The 24235-nt window shown below is 44.3% G+C and overlaps 1 protein-coding gene across 1 annotated transcript in view; it reads right to left on the bottom strand.

Annotated features, from left to right (window-relative positions):
- Positions 1-2820: 2820 nt before the first annotated feature.
- The window catches only part of IL1RL2 (interleukin 1 receptor like 2), a 41585-nt gene continuing 20170 nt past the window's right edge, over positions 2821-24235 (bottom strand). Inside the window, exons 7-11 of the mRNA XM_080917061.1 lie at positions 20941-21070; positions 20106-20242; positions 12638-12781; positions 6072-6233; positions 2821-3951 (exon numbers count right to left, since the gene is read on the bottom strand). Of these exons, the coding sequence (XP_080773187.1) occupies positions 3542-3951; positions 6072-6233; positions 12638-12781; positions 20106-20242; positions 20941-21070 (983 nt within the window). The 3' untranslated portion in view covers positions 2821-3541. The remainder of the gene's footprint in view (positions 3952-6071; positions 6234-12637; positions 12782-20105; positions 20243-20940; positions 21071-24235) is intronic.

Here is a 24235-nt window from a genome sequence, read left to right as displayed (position 1 = left end):
CTTGGCTTTTTTTTTTCTTTTTTTTTTTAAGGTTTGATACTCTGCATTAAGGTCTTACTAGTTACAATGAGCAAAAAGTTCATGTAAAACAGGATGTAACCCAGAATTAGTCAACGTTTTCTTTGTGTGGAAGGATTGAGCATGACGGGTTTTTTTTGTTGTTGTTGTTTGTTTTGTTTTTTATTTTGTTTTCTTTTCTTTTTTTCTTGAACTTCACACAGTCTGTGAGTTGTTTCTGGGGCAGTCCGAGCCTCTGGGGTTAGCATCCCACTATCAGTGACTGCATATTATGTCTGTTCTTTTGTGACTGGGTTATCTCACTCAGGATGATATATATATATATATGTCTATTTCTATTTCTATGTCAATATCTATTTATATAAAGACATAAATTTATAGAAATAGATATAGATATATATCTATATAGACAAAGACAGACATAGACAAATAGATACAAATTTTCTTTATTCCAGTTGATCTTTCAGTGAAAGCCCACACCTGCCTTAAACCCCTATGGAGTGTGCTCCAGTGACTTCTCAGGTCACCTTCTTGGTCATATCGTGGTAAAATAGATTTGTGACTGACTTAGTCACTCCAGAGTAAAAGGGGCTAAAACCTGCATGTCACTCTATCTCTGAGTCACTTACCTCTCTCAGATTTACCTCCAGTGCAGCAGTGTGTGTGTGTGTGTGTGTGTGTGTGTGTGTGTGTCTAATGCATGTAGCCTGTGTTGGAGCATCTATGCATAGTGTGTGTATGGAAGCTGTGAGACATCTTTGTGAAGCTGGTTCTCTCCCTTCCATCCTATGCCATAAATCTCAATGAAAGGCTGTAAGAAACCTATCAACCTCCTGAAAATATAGTCAAGATGGTATGCACATGTAGGTTGCTCTCAAGAAACAAAACACAAAACAAAAACAAAAAAAATCATAGCTTTTATCAAATTATCAGAGTGGAGTCACTTTTTGAAGAGAGTAAATGTCTTAGTCAGGGTTTCTATTCCTGCACAAATATCATGTCTAAGAAGCAAGTTGGGGAGGAAAGGGGTTATTCAGCTTACATTTCCACATTGTTGTTTGTAGCCAAAGGAAGTCAGGGCTGAAACTCAAGCAGGTCAGGAAGCAGGAGCTGATGCAGAGGCCATGGAGGAATGTTACTTACTGGCTTGCTTCCCCTGGCTTGCTCAGCCTGCTTTCTTATAGAACCCAGGTCTACCAGCCCAGGGATGACACCACCCACAATGGGCTGGGCCAGGGATGGCTCCACCCACAATGGGCTGGGCCCTCCCCCTTGATCACTAGTTGAGAAAATGCCTTATAGCTGAATCTCATGGAGGCATTTCCTCAACTGAGGCTCCATTCTCTGTGACAACTCCAGCTTGTGTCAAGTTGACACAAAACCAGCCAGTGCAGTAGGGCTCACACCTATCACTTGAACCTTGTCCAACATTAAAATATGCATCTGTATATTCACAAATCCCACATGAAAGCAATAACCTACAAACAGAATGTATCCAACTCCAGAAAGCAATCACCTACAACAGAATGTATCCAACTCCAGAACACATGCCCAGCATTCAAGCTCATGAGGTGGCAATTCCTTTGAGCACAAGAGCTTTCATGTTTTATTAAAATATACTTTATTAAAAATGTCAATGTGCTGATATAACACACTCACACCTTAGCATCTGTAATACATCTCCAGTAATCTTAAGCAAAAAGGAAAATTAAGAAATCTTGGCAAGAGGAAAGCTTTCTGACCGAAAAAGAAAATTCAGTTGAAAAATATTTCAACATGACTGGCCTCACAGAAGTCAGGGATTTCTGGAAAATATTTATTTCAAATGAGTTGACTTTCCTTTCTTCCAACAGCCTCGGCTAATATCTCTATAAGTGTGGCTGGAACAAGGGAAATGAACGTGTCGTCTCTGTTTCTAAAATTAGTGGTCACAGGTGTGTCAAGGGGCCTCCTAGAGAAGACCCAGGATGACATCTCCCTGCTACTCACGTTGCCTCCCGAATCTTTCAAAGGGAAATGAACCTGGAAGCAAGAGCCCAAATCTAGATGGGGAGAGATGCCTCCACATCCTCCCCAAAAGACCCAATGTTCATTACTCCTCTAAAAAAAAGTCCAGATTGTACTGCCAGAAAGTCAGACAGGCAGATACATTACCAGTGAACAGCGTGGAACCAAGTGGTGTGTCCAGGACCCACTAGGCAGCTCTGTGTCCTGGGCTCCAATAAAGAAAGGCCAAGTCCCATTAGTCAGCCCAGCTCCTTAGGTTTCTCCAGTACTACTGGCGATTTCCAGGAATCGACCAGAAGCAGAAACCCATGCAGGGTGAGGAAGACAGAGGAACCAGTCAGTGACATCCTGGGAAGCAATCAACACCTCACTCTACCAGAACTCTGTAAGGAGTTGCAATTCCCATGGTGCAACGAGAAAAGGTAAAATTTACAAGCTTGTGATGGAAGGGGCCCTCAGGGAGCTCACCACGCTCAGGCATGCAGAGTCTGTGCTCCTCTCAGTGTGCCCATAAGGAGAGGGGAATTTAAGGAGGAAGAGAAAGAAGAGAAAGACAGAGTAGTGATAGCAATAAAACAAAAGGCAAATCTTGCGGGCACTTGAGGAATCCACGGTGTATGAAAGAAGCCAATTGTAAAATAAGAAATGGTGCACAGGTATGTCTTTGAATTTCTAGAATAGTCAGATTCACAAGGGTTGGGAAAGAGAGAAATGGAGACCATTGGTCCTGGTGACATCTACGCAGCTTCTAGGAGCATCGTGCTAGTACCATGGTGTGTGGGATGTGGAGGTCTCTGTGAAGGAAAAAGTGGGTCAGAGAGTGAGGTGCCACGGGTTCCTGCGACTCCTGGAAGAGTCCTGATCTGCTGCACACGGCACCAGGTCTACTGTGACTCCTGGAGCATCCGGGAAACAGCAAAGGGGCAGAGGCTCAACCGCTTTTGTATATAAGCTTAAGCACTGTGCAGTAAACTCAGACCTGCACCCTGATGCTAGTCTTCAGAGTCTGATGACCCAGGACTCATCATGTGACTCTGTCATCTCTTTCTTCCCCGCAACGCCCAGCCCTCGGTCTTGTTCCCACAATGGCTAGCTATCTAAATTCGGTAGGAGAATGAAGGGGACTCAAATGCAGCCTACAGTGCCTGAGGACCAGACCTGGGCAAACACACATTGTACTACTGTGGTCTTCCCCAAGGCTGCCCACTTGGCAACCTCAGACTTCCCAGCCTCCCATCTCAAACCAGGACTAAGCATCCTGGCCACCTGATCTGTCATCCTCAGTATCCCACTGACGTGGAGGTCCAACCTTATAGCCACCCCATGCTCGGGGGAGTATGAATCAAACAGGAGTAATGAGGATTAGATATGATTAAAAGCATTCAACAAACAAACAAAACAAACAAAAAAATGACAAGGACAAGAAATAAGGTCGCTCACGAGCTCAAAAAAAGTAAGCTCCAGGGGTAGACAATTCTAAGAGTATGTAGTGTGAGCCACCACACACTGACCACTCTTAGGGTGTTACGAGCCCTGTGGCAGCATCCCACTGGCAATTGCAGGGCGTGTGTCCCAGCAGCTGGACCGGAGAAGATGGCGGAAACTTCCTGGGCGGCATATGGTATCTCACTTTCTTCCAGAACTTGGTCTTGGCACACTGTGACTGCTCTGTGAAGTCCCCGTCCCACTGGATGGCCCCGTGCTTCTGTCGGATGTACTGAATGGACTCGGGCATGGTGCTGTAGTCCTTGACTTTCTCCAGTTCAATCAGAATGACTTTCATGCCGTCCTGGACGAGGGCATTGTAGACCGCGATTTGATCTTCCGACAGGTTCTTTAGAAAGCCGAAGCTGGACGACTCTGGTGCCACGAGGACCATCAGCCTCCTACACAGCTTAATGCTTTCGTCGATGACGCTGGCCACAGCTGCAATTGAGAAGAAGGATTCGGAAGAAACCACCGCCTCCCCCTCTCCCCTCTCCCTTTCCTCCTCCCCCCTCCCCCCTCAATCCAGCATGAATACACCAGGACTATGATGCTACCAGAAATGGGAGAAATGGGCACCAGGTAAAGGAAAGAGACTTTGAATATAGGCAGGACTGATTCTCAGAGGAATGCTGTCCACTGTTCTGGGTGGGGTTTGAGCTCCGGTTCTCTGTGTCCATCAGTGTTAGCATTTTATCTAAGCTCTGCCCCACAGTCACCTGGCAACAGCCAGATGTGCCTGACTCACTATAAAAGAAGTTGCTGTCCCACCTCTGTGCCTTCTTGCTTTCCCTCTGTCCTCTCACCCCTCCCCCTCTCACCCCACTCCCCTCCCCATTCCCTGAATAAACTCTATTCTAAGCTATATATACCATCTTGTGGCTGGTCCCTCAGGGAGAAAGGATGCCTCAGCATGGGTACACAGAGTCAGCCCCTCCCCACACATGACTGCACATCCACCAAATGTATTCCTTCTCTCCCTTATCTTTTCGTAAAACACAACAATTAGCCACCTCTTGTTTATTTCCTTTGGCGGTTACCCTGTGTTCTGTTATCCATTGTTCAGTCTCTTTCCCCAAGTCTCTCTCATTACCCATTCCCAGAGCAAGCTGAGTCTAAGGTAAGCTAATTAATAAGCATATTTTAAAATCTCTTTTTAAAGAGCAAAGAGCTTCTCTCTGGGTTCTTTAAATGCTCGAGGTTAGCATCGCTAATATTGAAGCCAAATAGTGCACCAGGATGGTTTCATGGGAAGAGAAAGAAAGAGCCCATTGGTATTAACTTTACACAGTTTAGCTGGTAGGCAGTTGCCTCTGGTGAGGAGTAAAAAGAGGAGGCTGCCATTTCTAAGAACAGTTTCTTTTCAATTGTTTTTTTTTTTTTATTTCTACTATATAAACTGCCCAGTGATTTAGCAATAGCTAAAACATTTCTTTTAAACAATATTAAAAATTGCCCAGCTGGAAAGATGGCTCAGTGGTTAAGAGCACTGACTGCTCTTCCAGAGGTCCTGAGTTCAAATCCCAGTTACCACATGGTGGCTCACAACCATCTGTAATGAGATCTGATGCCCTCTTCTGGTGTGTCTGAAGACAGCAACAGTGTACTCATATATAACAAATAAATAAATCTTAAGAAAAACGTTGCCTTTCCTAGTGGGAAGAAAGGGGTGCTTACTTTAGTATCCAATTACTCTGCTGTGTGGCCTTCCAAGATGGAGAGCCAAGAGCAGGAAGAGGGATTGGTGTAAGCTTAAGCAGGCCCTGTGATGGGATTTACAGGTCTCTTAAGCCAGGGAAACATTCACTCCTGTCTCACCCATGCAAATGCTGCTGCTCACGAACTTCCCTAAACCACATGCCAGTAAACAGCCGTAAAACAGCCATCCATTCTATTTAGACAGAGGACACCATGGTTTGAATATGAAATGTCTCCCATGGGTTCTTTGAACACTGGTCCCCAGGAGGTGGCGCTGTTTGGGACAATGGGAACTTCACAGGGAACTTTGAGGTTTTTATAGCCTGGCCCCACTTCCTGCTCTTCCTCTCTCTGCTTCCCATGCAGGTATGCAATATGATCCGTTGGCTTCCTGACTGCTGGGCTGGCCTCTCCTTCCCTCTCCTTCCGGCCACTATGTCTTCCTCACCTGATGGACTGGAAACCCCCTTTCCCTTTTGCTTCTGGCAGGGTGTTTTATAACAGTAACTGGAGTGGTTTATACAGTCAGCTTTAAACATAACAGCATGAGCATGTTCAGACTGAAACGACAGTGAGGTCATTCTCACAGTAAAGTGAGGAACATGACTCTCTTCAGTTTTGTCCCGGTCTGCTGCCTGTCCCCATGACTGAGCTCACTGTATCCCGATGCTGATGCTGAACAGACTAACATTACTGAAACCAGGACGCCCCAACGCTGAGTTGTAGCAATAAACCTAATGAAGCAAAGACCTAGCTTCTGAATGTAAGGGGTGAAGAAAGTAGGAGTCTCTGCGCGTAGACTCTTGGCAAAGTTCTATGTTACCTTTCTCCATTTGTTGTATAAAGGCTCAGTTAGAACATACCTTGTCCAGGAAATTCATCCCTGCCGAATATAAATAACTTATATCCACACTGCTTCTCCAGCACCTCGGGCAAGATCTTCAACACCAGCGTGTCCACGTCATGGCCCCGGCTTTCTCTCGGGTACTTGGGGTATAAGACATAAGCATCATATAGCTTTTCATCTATAGGAAAAGAGAAAAGAGACCAGGTCAAGACGTGACTCTACCATCTCTCGAGTAAACAGCGTGAGCTCTGGGTCACTGCAATGATACATTGCAGGTTGGGTCCAGTGACCTCCATGTGCCCTGTTGGGGACAGGGAAGTCTATGCTGTGATACTACATTCTCACAGCTAAACTGTGAGCGACATGGCCCATTCTCACTCAGCACAGGGGAATCAAATCTAGACTGAACACATGGTGTCATTTCTGAAATTCCTAATTGCATCCTAGATCTCCCACTGCCTCTCACTAATTGCAGATGTTGGCAATTGAGACCTGGCACTAACTATGCCAAGCTAAAGCAGTTGAGTCTCTCCCAATCTAACATACGAGGAAATTCATTATTTTAAATGGCTCCTAACCTGCCCTGTATCATTGAGAAGTCCAGGACAACAGCACATGGGGCCAATCTGTCTATTGATAACAAGTGTTTCCCGCACAACCAGGAATGAGAGCCATTACTGTCTGCACCAGAGCAAAGACAAACAAGACACACCATCAAGCTGTTCACACCACTCACAAGGGCAAAACAAAATGGTAGACGGCGTTTAAGATGAAAACAGCCAGAGGAACACAAAAAGCTTCCTCGTTGTCTGGAGAGCGTGGTTAACCGTATTCCTAGAAGGTGCATAACAGCTCCTGGTTGTGAAGCAGTGGAGAGAGATGGGGGTGGGGGGAGTAAGGATCTAAGAGTAGAGGTTACTACAGATGTGAGAGAGAAGCCACCATGCCTGTCAGAGAGGAGTCAGCACCAGTGTTTCTGTCTCCCCGGCCACTGTCAGGCAAGGAAGGTGCTGTAGAGATACTTGGAACCTGGGGAGACCCCATCAGTGATGACCAGACATCTTCAGAGAGCTTGACAATAAGATCTATGGTAAGGGAAGAAGAGGGGCTGGGTCACAAGTTTAGGGATCATATGCACGGTGGGGGAAGCGGTTTGTGTTTGGAGACAACCAAACCCACTGACTCTAATGTTAAACAGATGGCTTCCCAAAGTTCAAAAATAATTTGTTGCTACTGTTATTGTTACTGTTGTTGTGGTTGCTGCTGTTGTGTTTTGAGGGTGAAAGAAAAGATTAAAAGAGACTGAGAAGTGAGTATCTCATAAGCTCTTACCTCTTGACTGTTTAAGAAGGAAATTGAACCTTCCCTTGTAAAGACGCGTTCAGACTTACATCCTCAGAAAGCCTGGGATCCCTGATGCTCCACTTACAACAAGGAGCATCCTCCTCAGGAAGTGCAGTTCCCAGGTTAGCACCCAACATTATCCCAGCCCCAGGCTCAGCAGCCACCACCAGCTTCTCCCCTCTCCTAGTTTCTCCTTCTCCCTCCGCTGGCCTCACCAAAGCAGAAAACAAAAGAAACGAAACAGACATTTGCCAAATGTTTTCTTCTTTGACAGAACCCCAGTCCTCTTTGAAAACAACTTTCAAAACCAGGCATCTGAGGACACTGTTCCCCTAGGTCTCCAACTCTGATACTCGGAACAGATGGAGAGAGCTCCAGCAGCACAGAGTTCCACATGTTCTGAAAAGTCAAAACAAAACAAGCCCCCAAATTGTATGTCTTTTATTTTTCTTCTAAGCTTGTTTTTTTTCCCATGTAGAAGGCCAAAACCCAGGGTGGTGAATATGCTTGACCACTGGGCTAGCTGAACTGCCAGCCCTCAGACTGGATCTGGAGCAAAGGTATCCTTTAGGGACTTGTTCTCCACGTGCATTTGGGAATTCATTGCTTTTGAAGACCCATTTGTATCCCACATTGGCCTTTTGTGGCACAGCCCTCAAATTTTTAAAAATTGCTATTATTTTATTCCATATGTGTGGACATTTCGCCTGTATTTGTGAAGCATGTTCATGCAGTGCGCAAGGAGTGCCAGAATCGGGCATCAGACCCCAGGAACTGGAAAATATAGACAATTATCCCCTGAACTGGAGGTTCTGGGAATCAAGCCAGGGTCCTCTGGAAGAGCAGTCACTGCTGCTAATCTCTGAGCATCTCTCCAACCCCACGTCTTCTGATGTTTGGAGGACAGGATCAGACAGTGGCACGGGGCACTTTCTGATAAAATTCGCAAAGTACACTTGAATCTAAGGTCCTAGGAGGGAAGCTGACAACAATGGGGCTGCGCTATTTCTCAGAGGAGTGCATAGTGTTTTAAATCCAAGGTGCTCATTTCTCCTGGTGTGGCCAAACATGATTTGGAACCAAAAGCCTGGGATAGATTTCTCCATGCCTCAACCTATATGCTTCTGGTTAAACATGTCTTTTCAAAACATTCCATTCAAAACCATTTCACTTCAAAAACATTGCAGATCCTCACAAAACAGTGCTGCATAAGACCCCTACTTTAGAGTTGAGTAGTTTTCTAAAGTCCTGTGTGATGAAGGGACCCTGAAACCTCAGATAGAGGAAACACAAGAAAACAAGGCTTTGGCCTATCTCCTGAAAGCCAACATTATACTTCCAGGAAGTCCTACTTCCTCTTCCTCCTTGAGACGCTGACAAGAGATGGCCTCTGGGGATCTGCAGTGAGGACAAGAGCCAATCGTAGCTGCCAATCGACCACTAAGGCCTCCGATGCCTGCTCTGATCTACACCACCCACATGACTCACCTGCATTATGAAAGCTGCTGTGCACTGAGAAGTTCTGAGGTAACTCGTTCCCAACCAACCAACCGTAGTTAAAGGAAAAGCAGCAGAGGAAACAGCATTCCGCAGCACAGATGATGAGTCAGTTGCCTCCTGGGATTTCTAGAATTTCTGGTGGCTGTTCTGAGGAAACTCAGGGGGTACTGATAGCTGCTCCCAATATCCACATCTCTCCAAAGTGGAGGTGGCAATTTATGTCTGGCCTTGTCAAGCTTCCCCCTCCCCCACTGAGGCTATCAAACCATCCTTATAACCCAAAGCATCTGTTCAAGCCTCTATTTCTGTCTGTATAACCCAAATGAGATCACATTTATAGATTAACATCTGTGAGAAATTGCCTAATGCTTCTTCAGTTCCCTTCTCTCTCCGTGTGACATTTCATGGCGAACCAAGCAGTTGATAGAGGAAATTTGAATTTAAAAAGTTCTTTCTGCAAGATCCTTCGCCAAGTTGCCTGAGGGTTGGAGCATCCACCCACCCCAGCGCGAGTAGGAAGCCTTGAAGGAATGCACGTAACACACAGGGTCACGTTTACTTTGGAAATGCTAAAGGCCACCAGAGTCTTTACATTACAGCACTGCAGTAAATGGGGACTCTCCACAGGAAACTGTCTTTGGAAATGAGCCGCAGAATGATCTGTGTTATTTCACAAACCACAGAAACGTATGTGGGAAAAGGCAGGATTAACTGACTTGGCTTTAGCTGTGAAAGCACATTTACCTTTAGAGACAAAGACCTCTCACTAACTCTGCATCTTGCTAAGTTTGTCCCTCTGCAGTACCCTTTGTTGCCTGGTTCACCTACTGGCTTAGTTCTAACCATTCTAGTCCATGTGCACACTGCACATAAGTCGAAATGGACTAAAGACAGCAGTGCACATAGCTCTCAGTAGACCTGCCACTGACTATTCTTTCTAGTCTGGCAGACACCGGGGCACACCTACCAGTCCAGTTCTGATAGAACCTGCGGTAGCACAAACATATGAAACTCCCCGTCTTCAACCAGGTTTGTGAATGGCTGCCATATTTTAACTCATGAGTCAATTATCTTGACCTACGTGTGGCAAAGCTTGACCGACCAGGCTAGAGGGAACTTCACCAAGAAGGGCATAGTTTCTCCCTCTTCCATATCTATGCTCACTATACTACATATGTTCCAGAATATCCTCCCAAGAGAATTCAGGCTGTCAGCGGGATTGGTGACCAGCCTCAGAAGCTCATAGCTACTCATTTTAAAGACATTATTCAGAGTTCTATCATGGGGACATTTGAGTAGGTGGACAAGGGGGGGGGGGAATAGGATACGTTCCAAAATTAAAAAGTTAACTTAGAATACAATCATGAGGCTCCCTGGCTGGTTGTCAGCTCCAATCTCCAAAGCCACCACCCCTGGCTGTGCTGATCTGGGGGGTGGGGTGGGTCCTGATGTGTCATTTGTTGGGTTCCCCGGTTCTGCAGGGGTGAGTCACTCCTCCCTCTGTCTCTTGCTGACAAACTCAACCTCTCTGCCAAGCAGCTTTATCACACTATGTGTTCACTGTAACTAAGGCAAGGCTGTAGTCACACTTCTGGGAGTTACAGTGAGTCAGAGGCACAAACACCAAGGGGCTGGAGGGGCTGGAGCTTCCAGAAACACCACATGAAATAATGTCATGCTCTTTGAGTCAACAGAGAAAGAAGGCAGACCACTCTTATCTACTGCAAAAGAAAGAAGTGGTATGATCTTCTCACCCAGGGACAACGAGGAAGACAGGCCAGCATCTCAGATTGTATTGGCCTGGCCAGCAAGGGCCAAGGCTACATCACCACTGTTCAGTGTCAAACCCAGAACAAAGTCGTCTGATGATGACTGCCCGATTCTCCCTGGATCACTTGGTTCCTACCTGTGACAGAATCCTCCTGACTGAACTGGCATACCCTGCCTGCAACCTCAACTCTCCGAGGGGAGGAACTGATCTTCCTCCAGCTGCCCTTTCTCTTGGTAACCTGGTCCCTTTGTCTACTCTCTTAGCCCAGGCTTCCCTCTTGGTCAACAGTTGCTCTCCCCTCTCCTCAAAGGCTACAAACTCCCCCTGATATCCCTGCCTAACTCCCCTACACTCGCACACACACACACACACACACACACACACACACAAACACACACACACACACACACACACATACACACTATGCTCTCCCCCACCCTTAAAGATTTATTTATTATATATAAGTACACTGTAGCTGTCAGACACACCAGAAGAGAGTATCAGATCTTATTACAGATTGTTAACAGTGAGCCACCATGTGCTTGCTGGGATTTGAACTCAGGACCTCTGGGAGAGCAGTCAGTGCTCTTAACCACTGAGCCATCTCCCCAGCCCCCTATGCTCTTCTTTTATCTATGATAAACTTCCTCCTCCACCACACCAAGAAGCTGTCTCGTCCTTTTCTAGTCCTTTCTTTCTTTTCATTCAGCCATCGACACTCGGCTACACCCCAGTCTCTGGGTTACCCATTTTTTAATTCTGACCTTTAGCTAAATCCAGTTTGAATTACAGCATCTGTGTTTTATCAACCACGTGTACACAATGATTTGTGTGGTGACTTTCGGGCACAAACAGCTACTTAGAACCAACGGGTTTTTTTTTTTCTTTCTTTCTTGGAACCAATGGCTTTGGGGGAGGGGTGGATCTGCTAGATGTGCTTGGACTCTGAGCTCCCCCATTCTCTTGTCCCTGTTCAAGAAAAATGTTTGGCCCAAAAACATGTGCATTGACTCATCCCAGTGCACACCAGTTGTGTAGATTTCTCTTGTCTTTTTGATTAGTTTTTATAGGCGAATAAGGGACGTCAGTGTAGATTGAATGGTTTGCTGGTTTTCCTCCACCCAGGGCCTTGCTAGATCCCATTCATTCCAAGATTGTTTTTAAATTACAAACAGAGAGAAATGCTGGTTCTGGAACACATGGAGACATTTCTGTGTCAAAAAACGGTGGCAGGACAGAGACACCAGTGTGGGCCCTGAGCAGAGCCGGGGACATAGCTCTGACCTTCAGAGCAGTGACAGGGAACCTGTTCCTCAGACTTCTACTGAGGACTGAGAGAAACGACTGCCTTTCTTTCTCTTTGTCCCCCATGTGCCTCGTTTCCTCCCTCCCTCCCTTTCTCCCTCCCTTCCTTCTTCTCTCTCCATCCCTTCCTTCCTCTCCCTCTTTATGACCTCCCTTCTGTAACCGAGAGAAAGATTAAAATATCTTTCTCATCTCACCAAGCCACCCAATGGAGAGCTCTAAGTAAGTTCAGGCAGATCTCATTTGGAAGCTAGAGATGTAAATTACCTCAGGTACCAAGTGCAGGGTTTGAGGAGAGGAGAGCATTGCTGTAGGACCCACTGAACTTTGAGGGGGTGGTACACACTGACTGCTCTGGAAGACAACTCCGTACTTCTCATACTTGTGTATCAAGGAAGAGGATGGCCCACTGCCACCGTCTGCTGCTGCCTAGTGACTATTTCATGGGCATCACCTGCACTCCAACTTATTGATGAGGAAGGCTGAGACAAACCATTTTTCTGACACACATGACATCCTGCTGAGATGCTGCACACTAAGTTTTCCAGCCAAGAGGAAGGATAATTCTTGTATAATAATAAGCGAAAAACGTCTAAAGCGGTTACTCGGGTGGGTGGACAGCAATTTTGAGGCTTTACCCCAAAACCACCACACACACTTACCGTCTGGAGTCTGGGCAGTGTGGAAGGTGCTTCTGTACCAAAGCACGATGTCGATCTTAAAGGTGTTGTAGACACACAGAGCAGACACAACCAGAAGTATGAAAGCCACAAGCCCTCCTATAAGGTAAGCCCGGAAGTCTGGAGCTACGAACGACAGGGGAAAAGGCGGTGGCAGAAGGTTAGCTTTACCTCCACGAAATGTATACTGACTGAACGTGTCTCTAAGTTTCCTTGTGCATTGGACAGTTTAAGTTCAACTTTCACAGATAGGAACAAATGGTCTCCTTGAAAGCTGGGAAGCCCTAAACATTGATGAGGGAACAACAGGACTCAGGCTGCTTGGAAACTGTCTCGGAGCATGTCAGTCTGGGTGTCTTTGTGTAGTAGAATCTGACTGTATCTAGAATATCCTCCAAGGGTTCCCCTGGAGAATCTGGATTACAGTCCCACCATACTGCCTCTCAAGACCCTCAAAGCTAGCAGAGGACCCCTAGAAAAAATGGCAAAAGCCACTGGTCCTCTGCCCAGAAACCTGGCGGGCTGGCTCCACAAGAGACCGTGGCAAGACAGTCCTCAGGCAGCCCTTCCCTAGGGCTCCTGAAGTCAGGGCTGCTGTCTGCCTGAGAGTTCCTGAGGTGGTGCTCCTGCCTGCTCTGCTGTGCAAGTGTGCTGCGAGCGGTTCTGATGACGGGGGGGGGGGGGGGGGGGGGGGGGGAGCAGACAGCTGGGGGAAGAGTTAGTTACTCCAGAGGGGAAGTTATGGTCGCTGCCAGAACAGCTCATGAACACCAGGAAGAGGAACCAACAGCAGCCTAACTTGCCACAGCCCAAAAGGGTACTTCCAGAGGAGGGCTGCCTAGGAATGAGGGAGGAGAAAAAAAAAGGAACCCACCAAATCAACCACTTCCTTCATCAGCCCATTCAGGTTGACCACTCACTCTGGAAGGGGGTTCGTGGGTCTGGCAGGGCAGGGGAGAAGTGTTTGAGTTTATAACTCAAGGGGACAAGAGCTTCCAGTTTATAAAGTCATTGAAAATGTTATTAAATCCTTCTTAGGCCACACATACATCTGAGGGCCTAAGATTTCCCGCATATTGTTGCATTTCTTTTTTTTAAAACTTTATTTTAAAAAACAAAGATAAAAGAAAAAAAATTTAAACATTTTTTGCATAAATGTATACAAATACATTTTTGTCAGTGCTTGGCTTTTTTTTTTTCTTTTTTTCTTTTTTTTTTAAGGTTTAATACTCTGCATTAAGGTCTTACTAGTTACAATGAGCCAAACGTACATGTAAAACAGGATGTAACCCAGAATTAGTCAACATTTTCTTGGTGTGTAAGGATTGAGCATAATGTTATTTTTTTGTTAGTTTTGTTTTGTTTTCTTTTTTTCTTGAACTTCACAGTCTGTGAGTTGTTTCTGGGGCAGTCTGAGCCTCTGGGGTTAGCATCCCACTATCAGTGACTGCATATTATGTGTGTTCTTTTGTGATTGGGTTATCTCACTCAGGATGATATTCTCTAGATGCAACCATTTTCTTAAGAATTTGGTTAAGTCATTGTTTTTGATAGCTGAGTAGTACTCCATTGTGTAAATGTACCACAATTTTTGTATCCATTCATCTACTGAAGGACATCTGGGTTCTTTCCAGCTTCTGGCTATTATAAATAGAGCTGCTATGAACATTGTGGTGCATGTATCTTTGTTGTATATTGGAGTGTCTCTGGGGTATATGCCCAGAAGTGGAATAGCTGCATCTTCAGGTAGTACTATGTCCAATTTTCTGAGGAATCACCAGACTGATTTCCAGAGTGGTTGTATCAGTTTACAACCACACCAACAGTGGAGAAGTGTTCCTCTTTCTCCACAACCTCGCAAACATCTGCGGTCATCTGAGTTTTGGATCTTGGCCAATCTGACTGGTGTGAGGTGGAATCTCAGGGTTGTTTTGATTTGCATTTCCCTGATGGCTAAGGATGTCGAGCACTTCCTTAGATGTTTCTCAGCCATTCGATATTCCTCGATTGAGAACTTTTTGTTTAACTCTGTACCCCATTTTTTAATAGGGTTGTTTGATTCTCTGGTGTCTAGCTTTTTGAGTTCTTTGTATACCTTAGATATTAGGCCTCTATCTGATGTGGTGTTGGTAAAGATCTTTTCCCATTCTGTTGGCTGCTCTGCCGTTTTGTTTTCTTGACAATGTCCTTAGCCTTACAGAAACTTTGCAATCTCATTAAGTCCCGTTTGTTCATCTTTGACCTTAGAGCTTGAGCCATTGTTGTTTTGTTCAGAAAATTTTCTCCTGTGCCTATGTGTTCTAAGGTTTTCCCTACTTTCTCATCTAATAGTTTCAGTGTATCTGGTTTAATGTGGAGATCTTTGATCCACTTACACTTGAACTTTGTACAAGGAGATAAGAAAGGGTCTATTTTCATTTTTCTGCATGCTGAGTGCCAGTTGGACCAGCACCATTTGTTGAATAGGCTGTCTTTTTTCCATTGAACGTTTGCAGCTGTTGCATTTCTTTAGACATGACAGCTCAACAGAGTATAGAGAGAGAAAACATACTTGGTACTTGGTACTTAGTACTTGGTACTTGGTACTTAGTACTTGGTACCACTCCCATCACAAATCAGTCCATTGAGCAAGACCCTCGGCAGCCAGTGGACACTGATCTGCAGGCTGTTGCCCAATCTGGCCCCGCCTCCACTTTATAACCTTTGTCATCTGCCTTCTAACGATGAGATGGCGTCTCCCCCATGTCTATCCTCTGCTTCCTTTTGCCAACTCTTATCAGATTTGTGTGAGCAATGCCGTCTCTCCCTTTGGGAGGAACTAATCTGGGAGAGTCTAAGTCTATGATAGCTCTCTGAGAGTTATAAACTGTGATGTGACTATTCCATGACCAAGCCCATGGTACTTAATGAGATTCAAAGAATCCTTGGCAGCCGCAGTGTGGTCGGACTGTTCCTTGCACGGAGTAGTGTGGACATGTTTGGCTCTGTGAACATGCTCAAAGATGATGACATTGGAATTGTCTTATTAGGGAGGAAGCTCAGATAAGCAGACGTCACTGCTGATATACCAGATTATTAAAAATGTGATATATATGGGCTCAAAAGATGGCTCGGAGGTTCAAAGTACTAGCTGCTCTTTCAAATAACCTGGATTCTAGTCACAACTTCCTGTAACTCCAGTTCCAAGAGATCTATTGCCCTTTTCTGATTTTCACAGGCATTGGTCTCTCACATGGTGCATGTCTGTACATGCAGGCAAAACACGAAGACAAATAATGAATTCTTAAATAGAATATGATTTGTCGTCTGAGTTCGTGGAACTGTAATCAGCAACCTCCAGATGCAGGAGTGTAGGATACATGATTATCAAAAGACACAGAAGGAGAAAACAAAATTAAAAACTTCCACAGAAAGAGACAGCCCGCCCAGACAACCTTCTAGTAATTCTGCTCCAGATGAACCAAGTAAGAGTCAAATTTGCAGATATCTTCAGAAGCAAAGAATTTGGGGAAGTCAAATGAAGAAGCTTCCAGCGAGTAAACCAAAAAGTTAAGACTTAAGAGGGAGGGGTTCCTGAAAACTCAAGGCAAACATAACAAGGTGCACATGACCAACCACTGAAAAGCCACTATGTGGGGCTGTGTGGACTGGGCACCTGGAGCAGCCAAGAAAAGTTTACCAAGAGTTTCCTAAGTTGGGTCCAAACAGAAGGAACAGAGTTCTTCCTACTCCCACATGTCTGGCAAGTGTTAACTTGGTTTTTCTTGTTGTTGTTGTTGTTGACTGGGTACAAGACTTATTCCTGAACATGATTTGGTAGGGTATAGAAAGCCTCCAGGAATGCAGGGCTCTGCACTTTTCCAGAGGACCATGATTGAGGATATACTCAACACCACAGCCATCAGAACCTTGAACTTGGCTCTACACAGAACCTCGGTCACATGTTCCTTCTGCAGCTTGGTGCAGATGAACATAAAGACTGTGCCGTGGGGCTTCCCAAAGGCACCACATAGACCTATCTGGAGCCTGCCAGTCTCAGTGCAGAACCACATCTTGTTGATACAGACGACGTGGAAAGGGTGGAGCCTCACCTGGATATGAAAGCCAATTTTGCCACAACTCTTTACCACGTATCTGTTGGAGCAAATACAGGCAGCCTCCAGTGCCTCAGGAGAGCTGTTCCTATTCATCTGACACCATGTGGCCACAAAGTGGGAGTCCATCCACTTTTGCTTCCTTCTGTCCCAAGTCAAAGACATCAGGGACACCATGGCAGATAAAAAGACTTTGGGTGTGTCTTGTTCTTATAATACCAGTGATTATAAGCCTGGGCTCTCTGGTGTGTCTAAAGACAGTGGCAATGTACATAAAACAAATAAATCGAGTTCTTTCTCCCACCCCACCCCCTTCTCTCTCTCATTCTCTCTCTGGGTGTATGTCCCCTGATTTTTCTCTCCCCATGATTACTTCTCTGCCCTCAGTCCTTGGGGGCCATTAAGCTCTCCTACCCAAGAGCAGCTTCCCAATAAACCTGCCTATATATAATAATTGTAAATGCCCTTTTCCTCTGACACACTACTGACCACCTTATTGCGGTGTTAGCTTATTAACTGTTAACATTAACCTCTCTGAGCCTGGACTTGACCTCAAAATCCTTCCAAGCATAGTGCTCCCAGGTAGTTAGCATGAACAGGGTCTGTCTTGGCTCTCTTGGGGCTTGGTAATGAGAGACCAGATCTTGGGTTCAGACTCCATCTTAGAGAACCTGTCCTAAGGTTGGACTCTCCAGCACCAGTTTCTAGGTTATTCCCAACAAACCTGTGCCTCCAGGTTACAAACCCGCCCATGACACTTTACTTCCTAACAACCAATGATCAGAAGGAAAGCAGAAGTTAAGTTTATGGTTTGGCTCCCTGCACCAGCCAGTTATTTTAAAGGACATCAAAATTCCATAACAGCCCCCGAATCAGATGTGGGCCAGGCTTGAAAACCCCTCGATAACTTGCCATTCCCTATAAAACATTGTCTTTCTGAGAGCTTGGGCCTTTACCCTCCCTCTCTGCTGCTTCAGAGACTACAGTGTGGCCCAAACCAGATCTTGAAAAAGAGACCCTTGTTCGATTGCAACTGGGTCAACTCCTTGCTGGTCTTGTGGGCATAAGAGAGAATGGGGCAGAACAGCAACTGAATACGCGGTCAAACACATTGAATTAGATTGAGACTGGAGACATGTTATATATCATGAAAATCCTCCAAAGCACGCCCTACAGTGAGATTTTCTCTTTTCTCCGGGGTTGGCCTTACATCATTTTCTCTGACTAACTAAGCCAGGCCCTATCTTGACTCAAAGCCGAGAACCTGAATCTCTTCAGGTTCCCTGGTCCTTGGCTGAGAAAACATATCCTCACTGGATTAAAGTCACCAACTTTATCAAAATATGGTGCCTTTGGGAAGGGCCAGAATGCCAAGCCAAGAGAGTCTATTCTATCTCGGGAGGAAATAAGGGTCATTAATGTCCATATGGTAGGGTCCCCCAACCTCAGAGAAATGACTTATACTGGCCTAGAGAAAGTTCTCCAGGTAAGGACATCATTTGGAAAACAGTCATCCAAATAGTAGAAAAACCGGCCCAAGCCATACTCGTAGCAACTCTAGTAACTCAATGTTTCAGAGCTTGCCGGTTGTCTCTGTTCGCTTTGCAGAATTATCTCACTTGATTGTCTCACCCTTTGCTTTGTGGGGTGCACATATAAACTGGTACCCTCACCACGTGGCGTGATAAGGCATTATATAGAAAAGCTGATGACCGACCGGGGTTTATTTAACAATGCTACTCTAAAAATGCATCATAAGGAATGCTTCCACGTGGGGCATGCAGAAGCTTCCATAGTGTCCCAACCTGGAAACTGTCCAGATAACCACACATTTTTCATGTAACTGGTTTCTGAGTAGAGTGGAATTCAGATGGAGAACCAGTGAACTGCTATGTTATCTATGCACCAACGTACTCTCAGAAAAGAACCAAGTCACAGACACAATGATGCCATCTAACGCTCTTAATACAAAGCCCCTAAGCAGACAAAAATAAACTATTTTTAGGGAAATCAACAAATATCACAAATGGGGGAAAAATGACTCTCCTGCAAGCAGGTCAAAGCAGAAAGGAGAGATCTAGTTGAAGAAGTGGATGAAGTTCTTTCCGGCTCGGTGTTTATCCCTTGTCTCTAATGCGCGTGGTAATCTCATTTGAATTTCATTGGCAGTGTAACTGTTGTGTGCCACTTTTTGTGTATGTTATGTTTGACAATAAAAAAGAAAATTCCAATTTGTTCTCAAAGCATTTTCCCCACAATAGTGTGGAAGGTACCACCATCAAATTACAGATGAGAGAATTCAGATACTGGATGATCAATCCCACAGCCCACTGGTGCTGAAGCCAGGACTTAAACACAGAAATGTTAATGTTTAGACCCTAGATTGGAAGCACCCCAGCATCTAGCCAGATAGTAGAATGGGCAGGTGGGCAGGATGTAGCAGACAAGCCTGTGGAAGAGGAAACACATTAGTCAGCCATCTCCACAAGATAAGGAAATGAAAAGACCAAGATGACACCAGATATTGATCCTATAGTACATGGGAAATATGGGGGTCTGTTTAGCAAAGGTAAAAAAAAAAAGAATTAGGAGGTTACATATCGTCTTCATCTTTGTCCTTAAATCTTTAGACTAGTAAAAAGCAGATACGGCCATGAAGTTGCCATGAAAGAAGAGAGAACACAGTTGGATACAAGAAGGTGCTTGCATCTGCCGTGGGGTAATAGTGGAAGCCACAGAGAAGAAGGTTGCCAGGGTGAGGACATAGAGGTTAAAGGAGTTCTTGTCAGGGATACCTGAGGAAAAAAATATCTTGAAAAGCCAGAAGGACAAGCAGGTAGTGGATACAGATGAGATCTATGCTCCTTCCACTCAACCCAGCCACAAGGGACCCCAAGAGATGGAGGCAAGGAAGCCAGTATTGTATGTCCACTCATACTGATGTAACCAGAGACGGAATGAGCCTACCCAAGTTCATTAGGGAGAAACCATGCACACTTTTCGGTGATATATATATATATATATATATATATATATATATATATATATATATATATATATCAATGTCTATAAAGATTACTCAGCCCACAACACACTTTGATAGAACCACAGCTTTATCCCAATACAGCTATCAGACACGGCACCATCTTGAATGGAACAGTCAGTATGACTGAGTTCTCTCTCTTGACTACCAGATATTCTATCTTTAACAAAAAGGTGAACCCAAGTTCTGTATTGAATGCCCCCTGTTGCCTCCTCCTCCTCCTCCTGAAGGTATGGCATCATTTATCATTACTAAACCTTCCATGGCCATGGCTTTCAACGCTCTGAGCAGCGGGTGAGACCCTGGGCATTACCTGGGTGTTTCAGGATGATGTAGGCTGCAGACACTCCAGCATGGCACGTGAAAGGATGGCCGTAGTCCTCCATTTTCACTTCCAAGAATGTTATGTTCACTGTGTACAGAATGTGATTCCTCAAAGACACATTGGTTCTAGGAAGAATCAGCCGTCAATACACGAGCCATCACCCAACATAAGGTATAGCTTATCTTCTACAAATACTTGTTTGTTTTATCCCTAAAGAACTCTCTGGCCATTGTTTTACTCTAAGAATACATAGGAGGGTGGTTGAATGTATAGAGGTTCTGTAGGTGTAAATTTGCATTTTCTCCTGGGCAGTCGTGAGAAAGTGTAGTTCTGCTAACTACAGCCCTGTGTGCAGTTCTAATGCGCATCTTCTGTGTCCCAGATTATACCTTGATATATCCACACAGCCAGCCTCCCCGTGAGCCTTAGTCCTGGTTTCCTTTACATCATATATAATCGTAGAACCATATGTTGTGCTTTAGTATTACTGACTATGCACAGTCTCCCACAAGAACCCCTGCAGTGATCTTGATGTTGCTAACTCCAAGCTAAAGGCCAGCAAGCTCACAACGTCATTGGATGGGACGGGCTGGATCTGAGTGGTAGCTGACATACTTATGCTGTTTCTCTAAGCTACAGTTCATGCTGCACTGACATTGATTCGGTCAGAAACATAAACATCTTGCATTTGCCCGAAACAGACACCTGGCTACATACAGCAACACCGATCATGAAAAGACAAGAGAAGAAATGATGGTGGAACTATCCATCAAAAGCAGTGGTACCAACATTTCCGTATGGGTGGAGTAACTCTTACACCTACTCGATCCCTTCCTGGATGCGTTTGGAGTCTTGGTAGTAGTCATCCACCAGGGTGTTGTTGACTCTCCAGCACCTCAGGTTTGTGTTCTCCTTCATGTCTGTTATATTGCAATTCACGATGAGGGTGGAGCCTGGAGCAATGGAGGTTACAGACACTGACTGGAAATGCTACAGACTCCTCAAGTTGTCAGACTTACCAACATCTAGTCAACAAATGCGCCTTGCTTTTGAGCCTGCCATCTCTTAACTGCCAGAAGCTTCCTCCAGGCTAATGGAAATGTGGCTGATACTTTCTCTGCACAAAAGCCAGGAGGAAGGAGGAGGAGAATTTGTGCTGGGAAGGGACCTGCACACACTGCCCAGCAGCCACCCCTCTGAGGAGAGTCTCCCAGGGCAGGAGATGTAACTATTACTCCATCAACCCCCACAGAGGGCAGTGATGCACTTTATAGTCTACCCAGTGCTTCCTGCTCATTTCCCTCCAGGACTGTGGGGCGCATCTTTGATATAATTGAGCAAAGCAGAAAACTGGAAGGTAGTCCTTGGGTGTCAGATGAGGACCTTGGGTTCAGACAGACAGAGTGACTTCCTCTGGGTGACTCATGCTTTGGGGAGAGACGTGGAAAATAGACTCAGCTTTCTTACTCTTAAATCCAGGGATAATCCCACATTAATAGATGGGGGAGGTTCTGCCTTCTCACTCTCAAATTCAATGACATTCCCCATTAATAGATGTGGCCTGTGCCTCCATTCTTTTCTGTTCCTTATCCTACATTCACACACACATATATATTATATGATATATAATAAATCTGTATCATTCAGTCCAATGAGGCCCACTTCATCTTTCAAAAAGAGTTCTTTTTTTCTATGTGGTATTTTACAATTCATTCCAATGTGTAATATGTTTAATAAGAACCATGGAGTATAGCTAAGTATCTGTGGACTATAATAAAATAAATATCCATATTGTCTCCTCCATGAAGAAAACAGTTTATTTCGAGATTTCTGGAGTTCCTCACACTCTCTTTCCTAGCTTTATTTGGCACCAATTACATATTTATCCCCAGATTCTGGCTCCTGTTGCTTAACACTTACCTTCAAGGCCCATCTTTGCTGGTTCACAGTAGAATACACCACTTCCCTTTATTTCCTCTAAATCAAGACCTACTCATCTGTGCCACATACATTTATCATATTTGATACTGGATTGAGAGTCTTCTTGGAACTCTCTTGTGTATGCTTCCTGAGGCCCACAGAAACACATTCCATGTATAGATACATACATGTGCATATATGTGCTTATGATGCATAACACATTCCATGTATTGTTTTGAATATCACATTCGTGCCTACAATCCATCCAGAATTATTTTTATATTATGTGATGGAGAGGTCAAGTTTCATTTTATTCTATATTACATCTAATAGGCAAGTACTATTTACTTAAACAATTTTAATTTTCCAGTCCAGTATGGTAGTACACATCTATAAACCTAGCACCTAGGGAGGTAGAGGCAAGATCAGGAGTTCAAAACCAGCTGGGCTATGTGTAACTTTCTCTCCTTTTAAAGACTGAAATTTATCTACTTCTCTGTAATCTTTATCAAAAATTCAAAAGCCTTGTGTATGTTGAGTCCACCTCTGATATTTTCTTCAATTATTATATAGACTGTATAAATTCTTTTATACATACTATTCACATATCTTGAAACCATTAGTCTTACAACTTAGTTCTTAATCATTTAAAATTCATGGATTCTTATAAAGCCAAACATTGGTTAGAAAGCTATGGAAAAGAACACATAAACTGTTTTTGTAATCCATTGAGATACCTATAAAAACGGTCAATACTTGACTATGAACACTGTTCCTCTGTGTGCACAAGTTTTTAAGGCCATGATACATAAAAGTGTTTACATATTTAAAGATAAAATTTCATTATTACACCTCTACTGGCCTATAATAAAGTGTTTGCCTTAACAACTGTCTTGATATCAACATAATTATACCGATATTCTTGGAAAAAGTGTTCTTGGTACCTCAGAGATGGGTGATGAAGGGGAGTGCCCAACGAGACAAAGGTATGCCAACAAGAAATGCTCTGAAGTACCTCTGAACCTAAGAAAACAGCCTGGCAGGGTCATTTACAAAACAATATGTTGTTAATATCAAGATATTATACTAGTAATTCAAGCATGTAAAACCAGCTTTGAGGGCTTTATTGTATGAGAATCGTCTTAAAGGAAAAATATTAGTTATTGTGTCATTTTAGATTTTTTTTTAGAATATTACATCAAAAAACGTCCTGCAACATGATTTGTTTACCCCCTTCTTAAAAACTCCACTATCCCTGTCTCTCTCATGTGCATTTGTGTTTATGTGCATGTATGTTTAGGATAGGTATGTGTTTCAGTAAGTTTACATGTGAAGGGGATGAGTTTGTGTGTATGTGTGTGTTTTCATGTGTAGGGAATGTCTTTGTATGTCTGTGTGTGTGTGTGTGTGTGTGTGTGATTTGAAGGCCAGATACAAATCTCTAGTGTCATCCCTCAGAAACTACCTATGTTATTTTTTTTTATTCAAAATTTCTCATTAGCCTGGCACTTACCAAATAAGCTAGGCTGGTTGACCAGTAAGCCCCAGGAATGTACATGTTTGTGCCTTTCCTATAAGCACATGTCACCACACCCTGCTTTTTTACTTGGTTTCTAGCAATTGAACTCTGGTCTTCATGCTTACTCTGCATTTTGCCTGTGGAGCTCTCTCTCTCTCTCTCTCTCTCTCTCTCTCTCTCTCTCTCTCTCTCTCTCTCTCTCTCTGTCTCTCTCTGTCTCTCTCTCTCACCTAGTGGTTCTCAACCTTCCTAATGCTGAGACCCATTAAAAGAGTTCCTTGTGTTTTACAGTGAACCCCAACCATAAAATTACTTTTTATTTTATTGCTACTTCATAACTGAAATTTTTTATACTGTTGTGGATGATAATGTAAATATCTGATATGTGACCCCCCCAATGGAGTTGCAACCCACAGGTTGAGAACCACTTCAGTAGCCCCTGCACATTTTTTTAACTGTCTAAATATATTGGCTACCGATCTAAAAAATGGGGAAACAAAGTCAAATAAATTATTAATAGCTAGTCTTGGTTCGTATCTGTGAAGTCTGTAGGTGTCCACATGGCAAGGGATCAGTACACCAGGGTATTGTCGGGGACTTCAGAGCTCTCCAACCATTTTAAAGAGCTTCTAAAACAATCTAACCTGGGTCTTTCAAGCAGATGTGTATGTCCTTAACA

This window comes from Micromys minutus, assembly GCF_963924665.1.
Source record: "Micromys minutus genome assembly, chromosome: 5".
NCBI lineage: Eukaryota > Metazoa > Chordata > Mammalia > Rodentia > Muridae > Micromys > Micromys minutus.
This window is presented reverse-complemented; position numbering and strand designations above follow the sequence as displayed.